This window comes from Mytilinidion resinicola (genome assembly GCF_010093595.1).
Source record: "Mytilinidion resinicola strain CBS 304.34 unplaced genomic scaffold BDZ99scaffold_3, whole genome shotgun sequence".
Taxonomy (NCBI): Eukaryota; Fungi; Ascomycota; class Dothideomycetes; order Mytilinidiales; family Mytilinidiaceae; genus Mytilinidion; species Mytilinidion resinicola.
In genome coordinates this window covers 1,988,949-2,004,989 of record NW_022985439.1, presented here as the reverse complement: position 1 = coordinate 2,004,989, position 16,041 = coordinate 1,988,949, and the positions used below count along the sequence as shown (strand labels likewise).

Here is a 16,041-nt window from a genome sequence, read left to right as displayed (position 1 = left end):
CATACGAATCACGCTAACCGGTGAGTGAGTACGAAGTATACAGCTACTGTGCCTCGTCATAGAAATCCGTACACCCCTTTGCCACTTTATGAGAAGCTTCGTAGTATTTTTTAGTATTCTGAATAAGAGAGAAGTTTGGCATTTTAGACAACTAGTAAACTCGCGAGGCTACCCCAGACAGCGAGGTCCACACGGACTGGAAGTGTATCTGACCCCCACCCAGTTTCTGTTATTACGTTGGAGCCCCACAGACAGTGGCAGAAAAGTGTATGGATCTATGGTAAGGCACAGTAGTGAAATACGACCAATTATGGCTGTAGATGTCAGATGATATACACAAACAGCACAAAGAATGCCAACCTAAGTAAGACAGTTTGCTAGTAAGGGGACAGACGCTGCAATCTATCAAAGACCCCTAGATCAACTTCCATATCTACAAAAGTCCAGCCAAACTCCTAGCCAACTCTACCAACAAAGCCTTACCCGATTTAAAAATCAGACAAAGATACTCACCATTCACCAACTGCCTCTTCAACCTCTGCACTTCCCCGTCGAGCCCGAATCTCCCGCGCAACCTCCTGCTCAGAATACACCTCAAAGATGCTCGGGCTCATCTCACGAACAGCGGGATACACTTTCTCCGCCATTGTAACCTCAAGCTGCCGGACCTCGACGACCGTCAGGTCATTCGGATGTCGTTCAACTACCTCCTTGACCACCTGAGCCCACACTCGACGCGGTGTATTGATCCGAACCGCCCGGATAATCTCTTCTATCACCGCAATCTTCAGGCGCTGTGCGAGGACCTCGGGATCAGAATTGATCTCCCAGTCGTTGTCCTCTAGTTCTGATAGGGTCAGATCATGTGCATCCGAATCGCAGGAGGATGGGTCCGTCTCCGCATCATCCGTGTCCATGTCAGAGCTGTCATCGTGTCTAGAATATACGTCCGAGTCCTCGCTATCGTCGTCGAGACTTGATTGAGTTTGAGGATTAACGATACTCCCTTGCGGTCCCACAGCTAAAGGAGCGGCGAGGAAAAGCTGGAATCGACAGTTCGGGCAGGTGTCCCGGCTCTGCGAGGTGCCGGTGAACCAGGGCCAGATGCATTCTTCGTGGAAGGCGTGGCCGCATTGGATTATTCGCACGGAGAGCCGTTCGGTGCTTGAGGTTTCTTCTCTGCAGATTGAGCAGGGGTCCCAGCTTGTGTTGTTTTCTAGGCGGCTCCAGACTAGGCCGGTCCAGAGGAAGTGGTGGAAGGTTGGGGGTGTGGACATGGTGGTGCGTGGGGGTAAGGTGGTGGGGTCTGTGGAAAAAGGGGGTGATCTTTGGATGAGATGAGGGTGGGTTGGGAGAAAGAGATTCATAAAACCCTCCCCCAGCTGGCTTACACTTTCACTTTAGTAATTTCATGGTGAATGCGGCTTCAGCTCAGGCCTTCGCTGAGGACTAGGTCATTGAGGACGTAAATCATACATGGCGACTGTCTGGTTATGCTGGGTATTAGTCATGAACAGTGTCGCTAAACTTCCAAAAGTTCGTATCTAAGGGACTAGGTACCCTCGAGAAGACGCCTTAGAAAGGAGATGACAACGATCATGGCCCTTGAATTGGAAACTAAGCTCTATGGTTCAAGAAATCTACTTGCAGATGTCCTTCGAGACATCGAGGTCATGAGTATCAACTTTTACCAACTGAAGACGACAAATACCCGAAGACTTCGACCTCGGTAGCAAGGAGATTGCCCTCTTCCGAACAAGCGGTGCGAGAAAGGGTTCTAGAGATACCTGAAATATTACTGAAAGCAAGACAGTTGAGGCACATCGAGAAGATTCTGCCTAGAATGGGATGTGCTAGCTGGGACGTTCCAATACCTTTGCTTTTGCTTTCCAAAAAATCACATAGCGTATTCAGGCAGGCCCTTTCTAACTAGTCTCGTAACAACTGCTCTACAAACAGATTCGATCCTTTATCGCCGCCAAATCGCCACCATCAGCAATTAGCAAGGAACCTTATAGTTCAATGGACATATGCATATATTATGTCAGTAAAGGGACAGCTATACCATCCCTCATAATCTGCGCAACACCAAAGCAATGCGTGGTGCCCTCGAGTAGTGCGAGATTTCTTTCAGCCGCCCTCCAAAGTAAGAGACTTTGAAGGCAGAAGACAGCGCAGGAGCAATTATGGATCCAGCACGTTGCGGCCCACTGCCTGTGGCTTTAAATGAGACCTCATGGTATGCAGAATGTAGGACTTTCAATGCATCATGCTGTCGATAACCGTCGAATAACAGATATAGCAAATCAAATCAACATAGCACAGCTTCAAAAAGCATGCTTTGACAACTATTTGCCGTTCAGCAGTCAAAATGCAGCTGTCCATCAAACATGATCCCCTTGTTCGGGGAGGTATAAAAGCAATATCAAATCTCTTCTATCTCATTCTCATAAGTCTCCAATAGGCTTATGAACGGATTAAAAATGGCACCTTCTCACCTCCAGTTTAGTGTTTCGGGAATGCCGAAACTCCAAGGGAGATGTTCAGAACACAACTTGTCGTTCACCAATGACCGAAGCTGCGTAGAAGCGGTCCGATGGCCGAGATACTATAATAGATCTTAATTTGCTAGCGGAAAGATGATTCCATACATCTATATCTACCTCCTACGTAGCTCTCTTCAACACACACACACCACGATCTATAACGCCCTAAATCCACCAAGTCCATCAATATACTACATCGAGAGAAAGCATACACGCAAACGTACGTACCCCTCTGCCTCTCTCCATGCCTTACCCAACGTCCCTAACCCATACCTCAGCAAGATGGCCCCGCGCTTCCTAGATCTCCCGCACTCCCTAACCCACCTCGCGGGCAACAACGCCCCAGAAGCCAGCAGCGCCCCGGAAGCAGCAACATGCTCCATCTGCAAGGACGAGTGCGCGCCAGGCGCCACCGACACCATCCAACTGCTACCCTGCAAGCACTATTTCCACGGCACCTGCGTGACGCCTTGGCTGCAGAGCACCGAGCCAAACTGCAACCGGTGCCCGTACTGCCGCACAAAGCTATTCCGCGACGACGCCCTCACGGCATTCGAGCTCCAGACGATCCAGCGACTCGGCGTCGAGCTGTGGCTGGCGGTATTGGACAGGCAAGCTGTGGGTGCAGTGTCCCTCATCTCGCAGGCGTGGAAGAATGCACGTGCTGTGGCCCATGGCGCCGAGCGGCGCAGAGGGACGAGGAGTATGCCTTCCGGGGCCTTTGAGCGGGCGGACGAGTTGTGGACGTGGGTGCATACCCAGAAGAGGTGCGAGTGCGAGATGGAGGGGGGAGTCAACCCGCACGACTGGTGGCGTAGCCACCTGAGCCGGACGTGTTTTTGGGATTACCTGCTGGAGATCGTTCAGGATGAGAGTTCTGAGGCTTATGAGAGGATGGAGGAGGGAAAGGTGAACCGGGACGACATCATGAAAGATTACCTGTTTGAGCATGAGCACAAGGGGGATTTTGTGAGAGGAGACCTGGACTAGAGAGGGAGGCAACATTGCCGGGCTTATGTCTTTGCTTTACTCACTCAATGAAGCAGTGGACCTGACTGCTATGGTCCTTTGATGCCGAGCTACCTTAGCGTCATTGACCTCTGAAGGTGGCATGGACGTGAGAACTGATGTTGAAACGGATAGGAAGCTTGTAATCCGATGACTAACTTTCATATCTATCTACGAAAAGTTCCGCCCCCCAAAACACCTGATCGTTATACACCCAAATACCCATATCAACGCCATACCTATCGCCATCAACGTGTTTTCAGCATGCCCGCCTCAAAAGTGCCCAATTACCGCCCGAGCATCACCATTGGAGTCCATCACCGTTTCCTGCTCCGCTTGTGCCTCCGACCTAATATGCCGCGGTTGTACGCTCTGTTCCGTAAACTGGTGCCAGCAGTTCGGTGCCTGGAGGATGTATTTCGCCATCGCGATTCTGAAACGGTTGCGGTAGTCCTTAGGCGACGTGATAGTTGGCTTGTTCTTCCCGCGGTCTTTGATCCAGGATTCGAGCTTTTTGTCCCAGGTGTATGTACGGATGCAATCTGCGATAAGAAGTTAGCAAGTATGATACTATTTGAAGAGATCTTGGGTATAGCAAAGAAAGAAGATTGCTTACCAATAATGCCGACGATGATTTCCCGGTGCGTATCATCGAAACCGGCCATGAGACTGTAGTCCATTACGTTTTGCTGGGATAGGAAAAGCGTGTCGTTCCAGACGCAGGCTTTGAGGAGCTTCTTCGTATGCTCGCGCACGAAGATAGGCGTTTCAGAGTAGATTATGTCGACTAGATTCTCATCTAACAGAACCTCATCGCGCTCTCCAGTGCTTTGGATCTTCCGGTTCCGCATGGAACCCTTGAGATCAAATCGTCGGTTCGGTTCGCGATCGTAGAAGAGATTCTCCATAACTAGCATGTACCAGTCAAAGTCTCGGCCAGTGGGTGTCTTGATCTGCACTTGGAAGAGACCGAACATCTTTGCGATCACGGTCGGCAATCCTTCGAAGAGATTCTTGTGGGTGAAGGCGAAATAGTTTGGCGCGAACCGGAAGAAAGAGTTGACTTCGATTGGTGAGAGAGATTTCAAGACGAAACGGTCATCTAGTGTCTTGAGGAAAAGTGATTTGCTTTTACCACCCTTAGAGTCCCATTTAGAGCATCGGGACAGCGACTCGACAAAGCGATCAGCGACTCCGCACTTCCGGCGAAGTGCGTCAAATGATTCGGCGTAGAATATCTTGCATTGCGCTTTCACGCCGCGATTGGTGAAGCCGTAGCGAATGTTCGTATTTGCTTGGTGGAGTAGATTTCGCTCAATGGAGGCTTCGGAGTCTGCGAGACCGTTTTGTCCCATTGCATTCTCCATCTTACTCTGCTCAGTGCGAAAACTATGCAACTTAGTAAGATAGTCTGGGCTTGACAATGCTAGCGCAATGATAGAACTTGGCTCATCCTCACGGACAATGATATCGGAGTCCTCCCATACATGTTCGATCTGGGCGAATGGGTAATCCAGTGGCGCCCATCCACTAGCCGAACGTTCAGACCAAAAGCTCGTCAACATTTTCATCAAAGAAGTTTTCTCGTGCTTCGGCAGCTCCAGACTGATATCGAGCTGCGATTCTGTTGGCGATAGGAGTTGTGACTCGTCGATACTTTCGGGAAGTCGCAAATCGTCCAAGATAGTATTCTCAATATCGCTAGCGTCGCCCTCGGCGTCTGAAGTAGGATGACTGGTGTTCGCTCCATGTTCTTGACTTTCAATAGATGGACTGGTTGAACTCTTGGGATTTCGTTCGTCGGTGGGCGACTCCGTTCCGGTCGTTGGTTCTGTAGTTCCAGAGAAACTACTGTCCTCGAGCGTGCTGTTGTCTGTGCTAAGCCGAGCGGGAGTGGCTGTGCTAGGGTCCTCCTCCGATTGGCTCTGTTCCTGTACAGCGTCATGTACATCGTGATACACCTCTACTATGGGCTTTGAAGACGCCAAAGGGTATGCCCGCGCTTGGCGGCTTCGCTCTGCTCGAAGGCGTCTCTCACGAAGACGCTCTTTCTCGAATTCGCGACTGAGCTGTTCAAAGTGCTTTGCCAAAGTAGATACCTTGGACTCATTGCGCTTTCGAGGGACAGATCTAGGAATCATTGAATGGCTAGACGACTTTGATGCCTTGAAGGAACCTAGCCCTAGACGTTCTGTCATTCTCCTCTCTAGAGCTTTTGCAGATTCACTGAGGCTCATCTTTTGCGAATCCCCTTTGCTGGTTCCAATAGACGTCGTGATACTGCTAGTTGAACCATTGCCATATTGGTCTCGCCGAGATAAACCGCCCGGCTGCGATTGAGTCCGAGTCATAGCCGGTGGTTTCAAAACACCTTCACGTCGAATGGCATCGACTAAGCGAGGTATCTTCGACTCAATGATTGACCCAGCCGAGGAGCTGTTGAGTTCAGTTTGTTGCATACTGTCCACGGCTTCTGAGATGGAATCATCCAACGGTTCTGGTTTGATAGATGGCGAGGTAATCGTAGGCGCTATTTCTTGTGAGATGCTCGATTCTGGCGACAAGGTAGGTGGGTTCACATCTTGTGTAGCCTTCGGAGAGGATGTGCTCTCTCGGAAATTAGAAGACACCGCAAGGTCCAAGTGACGGACATCTTCCCTCTCAAAGGCTTCGATGGGAGTTTGGAGAAGCATTTCTGGGTTAATGCTACTGGAGTTACGGCGGGAACTAGGTCCATGGCGAACGGCTGTTGAGGTCTGTTCTTCTCCTAGCCTTGAGCCAGATGTTTGGTCTTCTTCGACCACTGATGTGAGCATATCTCTAGCGTGCTCCGGAGACATGTGGGAAGGCATAGGGTTCAATGAGAGCGTCTCGCCTTTCTCTCGTAGCTCTGGGCTTGACAAGGCTTCGTTTCCCTCCTCGACGGATGCCAATGAGCTAGAGGACTCATCGCGCTCGAGGAAAATCTTTTTCAGTTGAAGTGCAGCAAGTCGCCTAATGTCTTTCTCTGAAGGGAAGAATTGATGTTCAAACTCCGCAAAAGCATCGTCCCACGAAATTGCTTTTTCTTGGATAGCTCGAATGGCTCTATTGAGAGGAATGATTTCGTAGTACCTGGAACACATGTACTTGTCTTGTAGTTTTTGTCGTAGCCAGTCATGTTCCTCACTAGCTCGCTTCGTCAATTTGTCAACCTCAGCTCGGCAGGCTTCGATCTTCTCCGGTATTACACTTTCGACGTGGATACTCTTAAGACGTGTTTTGACGGAGGTCATGAACCTGTCTAGCCGATCCTCTATCTTGAGAAACTGTTCATTTTTCAGGCGGAGATCGCTATCCACCTTCCAAGTCACGGTCGGTCGGGGCACTATGACTTCATAGAGGTGAACGTTGTCGTACTGAATCTGAATTGCAACATTGTTGAGTCCGAAATACCTGACGTGGTCTCGATGAATGTCATGCGGACATATATCTGCACGAGGATGCAGCTTCGTGCTCCAGAAAGTGAGCTCTAGATATTTTGCAAACGAGTATTTCCATGTGTTCTCGGACATCGGGATGACTTGAGTCTCGATAGCGCATTTTCGACAGACACTCCACATCAGAATAGTGTTGTGGAGACCTCGTATCTTAGAAGGATACTTCTTGACGATGACACTCATTTGGCCCTCTCCGTGAACGTATTGGCGATGATGATCCAACATTCTCTTATCACACCCGTTCACGTCGCAGATCGTGCTTGCGCCGTGGCAAAGATCTTCGACGTACTGACCGAGTGTACAGTCAGGTGTGAAACCATCATCGTAATCATGCTCATGGTAAAATGCCAAGGCGATAATTTCGGGACCAACGCACGGAGTGGATGTGACTGAGTTGACCACGCTATATAAGACTGCGATTTTCTGGTGGTTGAATGGGTCGAAGAGATTTAGGTTGCTTGATACGTAACCCTCCCATTGTCGTTTTTGAGTCTGGTATGCATGCAACGCCTTATCAAATTCGGCATTATGGACCGCGTGTAAAAAGTCGCGCACTTGCTTGGACGTCTGTTCTAGGACGGTGTGAACCATCTCCGGTTGGACCAATTCAAACTCCTCGGGGTCGTCTGTACTCGTCTTCTCGTCATCCGTAGTATAACGATCGCGGAGGTTCTTCAGATACCCTACTTTTCGTTCCTGCTCGCGGGCCTGCATCAAGAGATACGGCGGCATGAATTTTACGAAGGGCGAGGCCGAAAGTATCTTTGTCTGATGTGTTTCGACCATTTCGCCATAGAATGAAGGCAGTGGAGCGTCATCTGGAACAGTCAAGGCAGTTGCAGAGTTGCTCGTAATGCTGTTTTTGGCTGATATCGGGGCGTTTGCTACGTTGTCGTCTGTGTCCGTTTGAATAGCGTGAGAGTTCACATCGGAAGCTTCATTCGTAGTTTGTGGTGTTTGATTTTGCGGAGCCGCAGATCCGGAGTCTCGAGAAGTGTCAGCGATCTCCAGATTAGATCTGGAATGGTCCTTTTTTCCTGCCAAAATTGTCCCTCCCATGGTAGTCGATGGTATGAGAACGAACTCATCCCGCATAAGACAAGTTTCGAGCTTCAGATTGTAGACGACAAAACAGAGGAATTCGGCTATCTTCTTCAGAGCCTTGAGTGTTTCAACCGTAGCGCCGCGTAAGACAATCGTGCACCCCAGATCACTTTGACAACCGGACAAGTAGATGAATGTCTTCTTCCTATTCTCGTGGACATATGTTTTGACATCGAAACTTTGGCATCGTCCGAGATGCGAAGGATCTATGTTGAGTTTTTCCACAGAGGATATCATCCGCGTCTGAGTACATCTCGAGACAGCGTTGAGAACCGTTGGTTTGACGTTGTACGCGACTGCAATGTTAGCTTCTTCGAGGAACTCCAGCGCAAGACCAGCAACATTGCGCTGCACGAGTAGCACGGAAGGCTGGAGGGCGGCTATTCGGTCAACTAGATTTCGTAGATATTCCCTCTCTTGCGCAATGACCGGTTCTAGACTCATGAAATGTTGCTGGTGGCGCGCATACTCTATCGGAAATGTCACGATCAGAATACGGGGATGAGCAATACTCCTCGGCATGCTTTTCAGAGCTACTTTCTTCGTGAAGACGACACCCGAGACGTATGAAGTGTCTCCTGGTCTTCCCCCGGGGATTTTCTTTAGTTTGATGTAATGCCGAATGTCAATATCGTCGTTATGTTGAACATCAGGATTGACATCGTCCGTGCATTGTAGCAAAATGGGCATGAGAGCTTTCTCCCATCTAGCCAGATTTGGGATTCCGGAGTCATACAGCATCTGCTTCAGTAACTTCCTGACATGGTGCAAGCTTGCTTGGTTGAGCTCAACGACAGGCGCATTGCCTCCTTGCATTGATGAGCTACGTGTCATCTGGAAACCTACTATGGGCAAAGGAAGTGTTTGATTGTTGGGAGCTGGCGGTTGCCCAACGCTTCCACCGAGGCCAACTCCAATCGATCGGAGTAGGCTGTTGCTTTTCGATCTTCGCGGAGAAGGCCGGAGTCCAACCGTGCTGCTCACGCTCATATTCCGTCTTCTTGAATGTCGATTCATTTGGCGACTCGCAATGCTTGCGGTGTCCGTGTCTCGTGGATTCCCAACTACACTCCTTTCACCGATCCTAGACTTCCCCTTCCGCATAGCTGCCAAGAGGCCGCCAAGTCCACTTCTTTCACTCTCTCCACTCGCATGAGGGGGGGAATCTGCGCTGAGAGTTGCGAATATGCTGGCTGGTTCTTCATCGCTTGAATCCTCATCAGACATGAAAGCTGCGAGATCTGGATCGATGATATTGTCGTGGTGGAAAGCCGGAAGCGTTGGGCGATTCCGAAGGTCTTCCGCATCGTGACGATGAAAAGGAGCTCGTTCATCGTATCGAACATGTCGCATGTGCTGATGACGGGAAAGATGGCGTTTGTGACTTGACGATCGGGGTCTCCCACTGAGGGATCTGAGTGACCTGGAGGAGCTGGGTCGCGCCAACATCGGTGGCGCTCCAAGCTCAATAACGGCAGATCGGCGCTTCTTCTCTCCTCCAGCTTTTCGCGACATCGGAATGCTGATTGTAGGTGTCCCTATCTTGGTGTGGTCGCTTTCGGTTGTGTCCGTATTGCGGTCTATGTCGTCCATGAAGCCCAGAGTTTCATCTTGCTCGTATAGAGAATTGCGATCTGCCTCGTCCGTGTATACCGAAGAGTCGTCATCATCTCCATAGAGGAGAGCCTCGCAAGGTTTGCAAACTCTAAGATTGCCGGACTGGCCGAACAGCTTGCCTGATACTAGGGAGGTGCACTTGGCGTCGAAAATCTGGCCGCAAGTTCGGCAGTGATGCTTTCTTCTAAAAGTTGAGAAAGCATCTCCGCAATAGAAACAGTCTTTAGCATTCTCGTCCCGCATCCAAAATTCTTTCGGTAGGATTTTCCGGCGCGATTGAGAGAACGCATTATTAGGAAGGTTCCGAGAAAGAGAACTCGGGGGTCTTGCTCGCGGATGTTCTTCTACGGGTGGAAATCGGGGGCTCCGAGCTGGAGCGATAGTGGCAATAGAGCTGAGACCGTCAGAGGAAGATGTCCGCGAGTGTCTGTATCCTGGTAGGTGGGACTGGCTGATTTGTAGCATGGGAGGTCTTTGAGGAGCTATGAAAGATTTATAGGCAGGGTCGGTAGCCAGCTTGTCTAGCACACGATCGGCAAGCTCACTCTTGTCTGCACCTTTAGATGGTAAATTTCCAAGTGTGGTTGAAGGCTGGATTTTATCGTCATCCCTTCGAGAAACAATTCTTTGGAGCCCAGAGTCGCCTGTGGCGGTATCATTAGGATTTTGCTGTGACTTTGTAGATTCGTAAAAGGCTCCTCCGTCAACCATCACCAGGTCGTCTTCAGTAGTATCACTCTCGTCATCCCGAAGGTCCATGTCATCTCTAGATTGGCGGAAAGGCTCGTCGCCGCTTGCTACATAGCGTGCTCCCTCGACTGTATTGGGTGTTCCAAGCCCGGCCGAGGGCGGATGCTGAGGACTATCAAGCCCACGGCCATTCTTCGATCTAGCAATAGAACCTGCCGGGCTTTGGGACCCGTTGTCATTATCTTTGTATAGTTTCAACGGTTCGATGCTAGCTACCAAAGAGCCTCTCGATTTGTTTGTTGGCAAAGCGGGCTTCGGTCCGTTCGACGACCCTCTAGACGCAGCGGCTAGGCCTGAGTTGTTCGAATCTCTGGATGGAGGAAGTTGGACATCAGGAAAGCTTGTGACTGCAGGTGATTGCAGTCTTGACGAGGGAACGGATACTACAACGGGGGAGGAGACTGCGGTGCCTGGGCTCTTTGGTGTCTGCGACGGCTTCGTTGTCCGCATATTGGCACTGCTGATGGATACATCATCGGGGGCCTCGTTGCCATCCCTTGCGCCTCCCACGCTCGCCTTCAAGCGACTGTAGAGCCCACTGAAACCGCCTTGAACTAGGTCGATGCCTTTCGCGTCTGCGCCGGACGATGAAGGCGGCGAGGCAAAATCGCCAAAGGTTGTGAGGCTCTCGGTGCGCGACGCCAAGCTGTGTATCTGGGCTAAGGGATCAGACACGGACCCGCGTCGAGAGCGGCGTGTAGCAGGGTCTTTGGGATTCATGGAGCTTAAGAGGGTGTCTTTCGGGTGGAACGCCGGCAGAGGTCGACAAGGCGTGGAGGCTTCGGAGCCCTGTGCGGAGAGGAAGAGAGCATGAGCTCGTCTATATAAGGCATCAGCGTATTAAGGCCGTCGTCGGCCACATGACGGAGGCGTGGATGAGGTGCAGGCGGGCAGGCGGGTGCGTTGGGAGAGTATGCCGTTGGTAGAATGTGGTGTTCTAATGGGACCTGTGTTTCCGCAGCTTCTCGCGGCGTCTTCCAAGCAGTAGAATGGAGTCGTACGGCAAGCAGTGGATTCGCAGTAGTCAAACAAACATTGTAGGCCGGGGAAAGCTTATGACGCCGTTAGATGGCCGTTGCCAAGCTTTACTGCACTTATCAATGCGCTACGTCGTTGAGCAGGTGATTGCGTGGAGCGTGTTGCAGGTGTTGATCAGCGGCTACTCCGTCTCCCATGCCTTAGGCATACACGGCTCCAGACTGCAGCTGTTGGAAGACACCACCATTACTTTGATTCTAGCTGTCTCCGAATTGTTATTTATATTATTATTACTGTACATCTGGCCGAGTCACTGTCTGGCGGTGAATCCGAGCCGGACCACGCCCCGCTCCCTACAAAACGCGACATCGCGTCGCCGCCTCCGTCCCCGAGCTTCTTCACTCCACTGCATACCTTTTTCTGCGTACTGGCCACGGCCGGCATGCCTCCACATGGCTGAGTTACTTACTAAATGGCTCTCGCGAGACATTGAGAAGGAGCTCAGCGGCGGCATCGACCGACTCATTCTAGCAGACAAGGTGAAGCGTGAAGAAGACGAGGATGGAGGTGAGCTTCCCCGAAACCCTGGGTCGAGGCAGGCCAGGAAGAAGCGGAAGAAACTAATTGAAATTCTAGCAAAGCTCCCATATGAAGACGACGGCAGCAACCTGCGCATACCCGTCAGTTATGGTTTCGAGAAGAGACGCTGTGCGCAGATACGAAAGGTCATCTTTGTTGCTTCAATGCCTTGCGCCGAAGCTAACAACTCCACTCCTAGATCCTTCGTACCAGACCACGATTCGAAGTCGTGTTATCTGATAGCCACGTTTCTATCCCTGCTAACCTCACTTCCTCTTGCGTTAAACACTTCGAGAGCCAACACAAGCGGCGCATCTTCGACGAAACGGAAAACGGCATTATCTCAATTCGGAAGTTCAACGTCGTGGCTACAACAATTGGGGAGCCCACTTGGCACATTTCGCTGGAGGTAGAGAGCATGGAATGGCAAGGAAACTTTGAAAGCCAGTTCGGAAACCCAGAGTCAATCCGCGAGAAGCCAGATATTGAAGCTCAACTGAAAACGCTGTCCGAATTCAGGCACTATGGGGCTGGGACTGCAATGGTGTCTCAGGAGACGGCTGATACACCTGGTAATCGAGATCTTGAGGCATTGCCAGAGACAACAGAGGTCGTCGAAGATGATAACATGGAGTCATCTGCGCTGTATACTCAGATGCAACCCTCCATGCAGCGGCCAGTCTCGCGGCGGGGAAACTTTAACGCAACCAAACGACGCAGCATTGGTGGTGTGAACCGCGACAGTCCAACCCTGCTCGGCGACGTACGGAGCGCTCCTATGGACGAGGAGGAAGAAGACCAGCCTCGTGAAGCTCCACAAGTCAAGGCTGTCGACAGGCTGCTGAGTCTTCTCCGAGCTGGAGGTCAAGCATCTAATAGAGCCAACGTCTCCTCTGACTTCATACACGCGAACCCCCAACGCAATGGCTTCACGCCTACCAGTAGGAAACACTCAGAAGACAGTGCCAATGGCTTCGTGTCTACTAGTAGAAGATCTTCAGAAGAAGGCGTCAATGTTCAGGGCAGCCCCTCTGTTAGGCCGATACCAATACGCCGTTCGCCACCGAAAAGCAGCCCTCCTCCGAGTATACCATTTTCGAATGAAGCGCATGGGGAGGTGCAACCTAGCCAACAACCTTTGCATGAGGCCACATATACCCCCGAGACAATCAGTATCCCTGCTTGGAAAGATGGCCATTCAAAGATACAGGACCAATGCAGTTTCCTTTTGGGGCAGGCAGCCATCCTCAATAGGGACTTTTCGCTTTTCCCCTCACTCCCAGGAAAAAAATTCCCCCATCCAAACATACCTACGCCTTTGCTTGTGTCGCTAAATAGACTGGCGGACGAAGGAGGTGGTCAGGACCTGGGCGAACAGGATCATGCACCAAACGTATCAGAAGAAGACTCCCACATTGAACAAGACCGTGACTCGGAATATGACTCTTCGAGCTCATCGGGCGCTTCAGACTCGGCAGGGTCAGTAATCTCTGGGTGGGAGGAGTCGTCTCCGCCAAGACCTCCCGCTCATCTACTAGCTGGGTTGCCTCCTGATAGCTCCGCTCCCGTAGTGGAAACACTCGGGAGTAATGCTTTGAAACGGATGTCTCGACCCGTCGCACACTCGCAGACAACATTGCATCCAGACAGTTCGGCTCTACAAGAGGAATCGCCGGCAAGGCGTGCTCCTAGTGGGTTATCTCAAGCGACTCCAATCGAGCTTACGAAGTCTGATTCAGATGATGTGGGAGCGCCCGGCAGGACCCAGATTTCAATTGCTGAATCTGAAGCTCCAGGAAATGAAGCAGTTCCCTCATCTCCACCCGAGCCAGGATCGCAAACAGGTCGAGCAAGTTCGCCTGAACGTAGAGACATCAGCGACAGTGACGAGGAGATGGAGTTCGCCATACCCGAAGTATTGGAGACCAGCAAGATGGAAACCAATTCGGCATCTCAGGCAACTAGTACCTCGTTACAACACCGTGAGGCCCGAGGAGTCCCAGAACTTCAGGTAAAGGAGACCCCGCAGCTTCCAGGTCATCGGAAAGTACAGCGAGACCTCGCTAAGCCTTCCTCCTCATGGTCGCCTGTTCGACAACGGTCTAGTGGCCAAACAACTTCATCTACTTCCGTTATTCCCAGTACCTACGCTGAGCCTCGAGGCCAACTTAACGCAAGACTAATCTCTACTAAGAGGGCCTCAGCGATGATCGATCTCTCCTCAGACGCGGACCCTATTATGATAGATGAGCAACTAAACGAAGAGATTAATGCTGCCTCGCAGCGTCCGCCACCTGAAGTCAAAAGCCCATCTCCCAGTGAGGCCAAAGCTCCATTCAATTCCAATCATTCTCCAATGCTTCCGCACGTTTCGAGTAGCAATCCGGGTTCGTTAGTCAAACGCAAAGCTGCTGATCTTCCTGCTGGGTTTAATAGCAGTAAAAAACCTAGATCGGCTGGTCTTGGGCTTCCACGGGAGTCAGAGATGGTAAATGGCGATAACATGGCACCTCCTATGACAATACGAGAACAGAGACGTCAGAAATTGAACAGCTATAACACGACAGGTCCGGGACGTGCTGAAGAACATCTCCTGCCATCTCCCAAGTTTGCTACCAATCGTAAAGAGTCAAATGGACTCGTCGACAAGCACGATTCAAGGCCGAACCATCCGCCTTCTACCACGCGCTGGCCCCCTCGCTCTGACAATGCTTCGCCGAAGGACATACGACGAGGCAGTGAGCGTGTGCTGCATGACGACCACAGGTCGCCTGGCGTCGAGCAAGCTCCTTCAAACACTGCTACGCACAAGATTTCGAGGCCTGCGAATCGCTCTGCTGCAATGGAAACCGCGACAACCAATCTTACGGAGCCTTCGCAATCGCCTGGCGCGATTGTATTTTCGAAATTCTCTCAAGCTTACCCTGAGTACAAGGGTACTATGAAGCAATTCAGAGGAATGTGCAAGCAGATACAGAAGCTGGAGGACGAGAGAAAAAAACTGCCCAGATTAATGTGGGATGATTACGTGATAAGATATGAGATGGAGTTCGTTGAGTACCGCAACGACTGCTTCGAAAACGGAGATGAACCCGTTTCATACTACAACTTCTATGACTCAATCAAGGAGCACAAGTTCATGAAACAAATCCTTAACCCAGAGGGGCTTAAGTCGGTACTCGATCAGACCTCAAATACTTCAACCTCAACCTCAACCGCGTTGAACCTTCCCGTTCGCCGATCACCGACATCCCCAGCGCAGTCCAGCAATCCGAAGCGTACCCGAAAATCCGTCCCGTGGGAACCCTCAAGTACGGCGCCTGCACAAAGTGGGCCCCCGCGAATGTCACTGCCCTCAGCTTCATCCCAACAACCAAGAAGTAAGCCAATCCCATGTCTTGTAAGTGCGTTCCGATACCATTATGGTGTCAGAGCGAGATGCTAATCCTATGCTAGGCCGACGACAAGGACGATCGGCCCAAAACGACGAACAGAATAGCTGGACGCGTGGACGAGGAAGATCGGTCCAGAGCAACAACCACAACTCATGGACAGGTGGACGAGAGAGGCCTTCCCCACGGGGCGGTGGAATCACACGAGGCACAGGACGCGGCAGAGCCCGAGGATGGCCATATTGAGATTGAGATGCACGAAGACCCTAATTCGAACTTCCGGCAATTCGTGCGTGGGTATGCGTCCCTAGCGACTGTGAAAGGGCGACTGGGCGAGCCTGATAGCGAGGGTTTTCTACGGCCTCAACGCGCAAAGCGGATTGATGTGATGGCGTGGCCGATTGGGTTTAAGCGCTAGCATCGGAGATCTTAGGGGTCAGAGTATGGGTTTGGATTCGGTTTGGAAGCGGTTGTGGTGATTTCGAGTTTTTGGAATACCCACCCCTCTGTACAGCGATGCATTGGATGAAACGACTCATGCGGATGACGGTTACATAGTGTATGAGTTTAATGAGAAGCGTTTAATGC

General features: G+C 51.1%; 3 protein-coding genes across 3 annotated transcripts; 1 reads left to right on the top strand and 2 right to left on the bottom strand.

The window, feature by feature from the left end:
* Nucleotides 1-509: 509 nt before the first annotated feature.
* Nucleotides 510-1,277, bottom strand: BDZ99DRAFT_495043 (uncharacterized protein; the record flags this gene model as incomplete). The annotated part of the gene is made up of 1 exon (XM_033723347.1): nt 510-1,277. The coding sequence occupies one exon, from the start codon at nt 1,275-1,277 to the stop codon at nt 510-512; it is 768 nt and encodes a 255-aa protein (XP_033582189.1).
* A 2,393-nt stretch (nt 1,278-3,670) lies between these two features.
* Nucleotides 3,671-11,420, bottom strand: BDZ99DRAFT_567104 (uncharacterized protein). The gene is made up of 2 exons (XM_033727654.1): nt 4,171-11,420; nt 3,671-4,096 (listed from the first exon to the last, which is right to left on the bottom strand). Exons 1-2 carry the CDS (start codon nt 11,222-11,224, stop codon nt 3,828-3,830), a joined length of 7,323 nt encoding a protein of 2,440 aa, XP_033582188.1. The 5' UTR covers nt 11,225-11,420; the 3' UTR covers nt 3,671-3,827.
* Nucleotides 11,421-13,584: 2,164 nt separating this feature from the next.
* On the top strand, nt 13,585-15,442 carry BDZ99DRAFT_459152 (uncharacterized protein; the record flags this gene model as incomplete). The annotated part of the gene is made up of 1 exon (XM_033719095.1): nt 13,585-15,442. A coding segment is annotated over exon 1 (1,421 nt), but the record flags the coding sequence as incomplete, so codon positions are not given.
* Between the last annotated feature and the right edge of the window lie 599 nt (nt 15,443-16,041).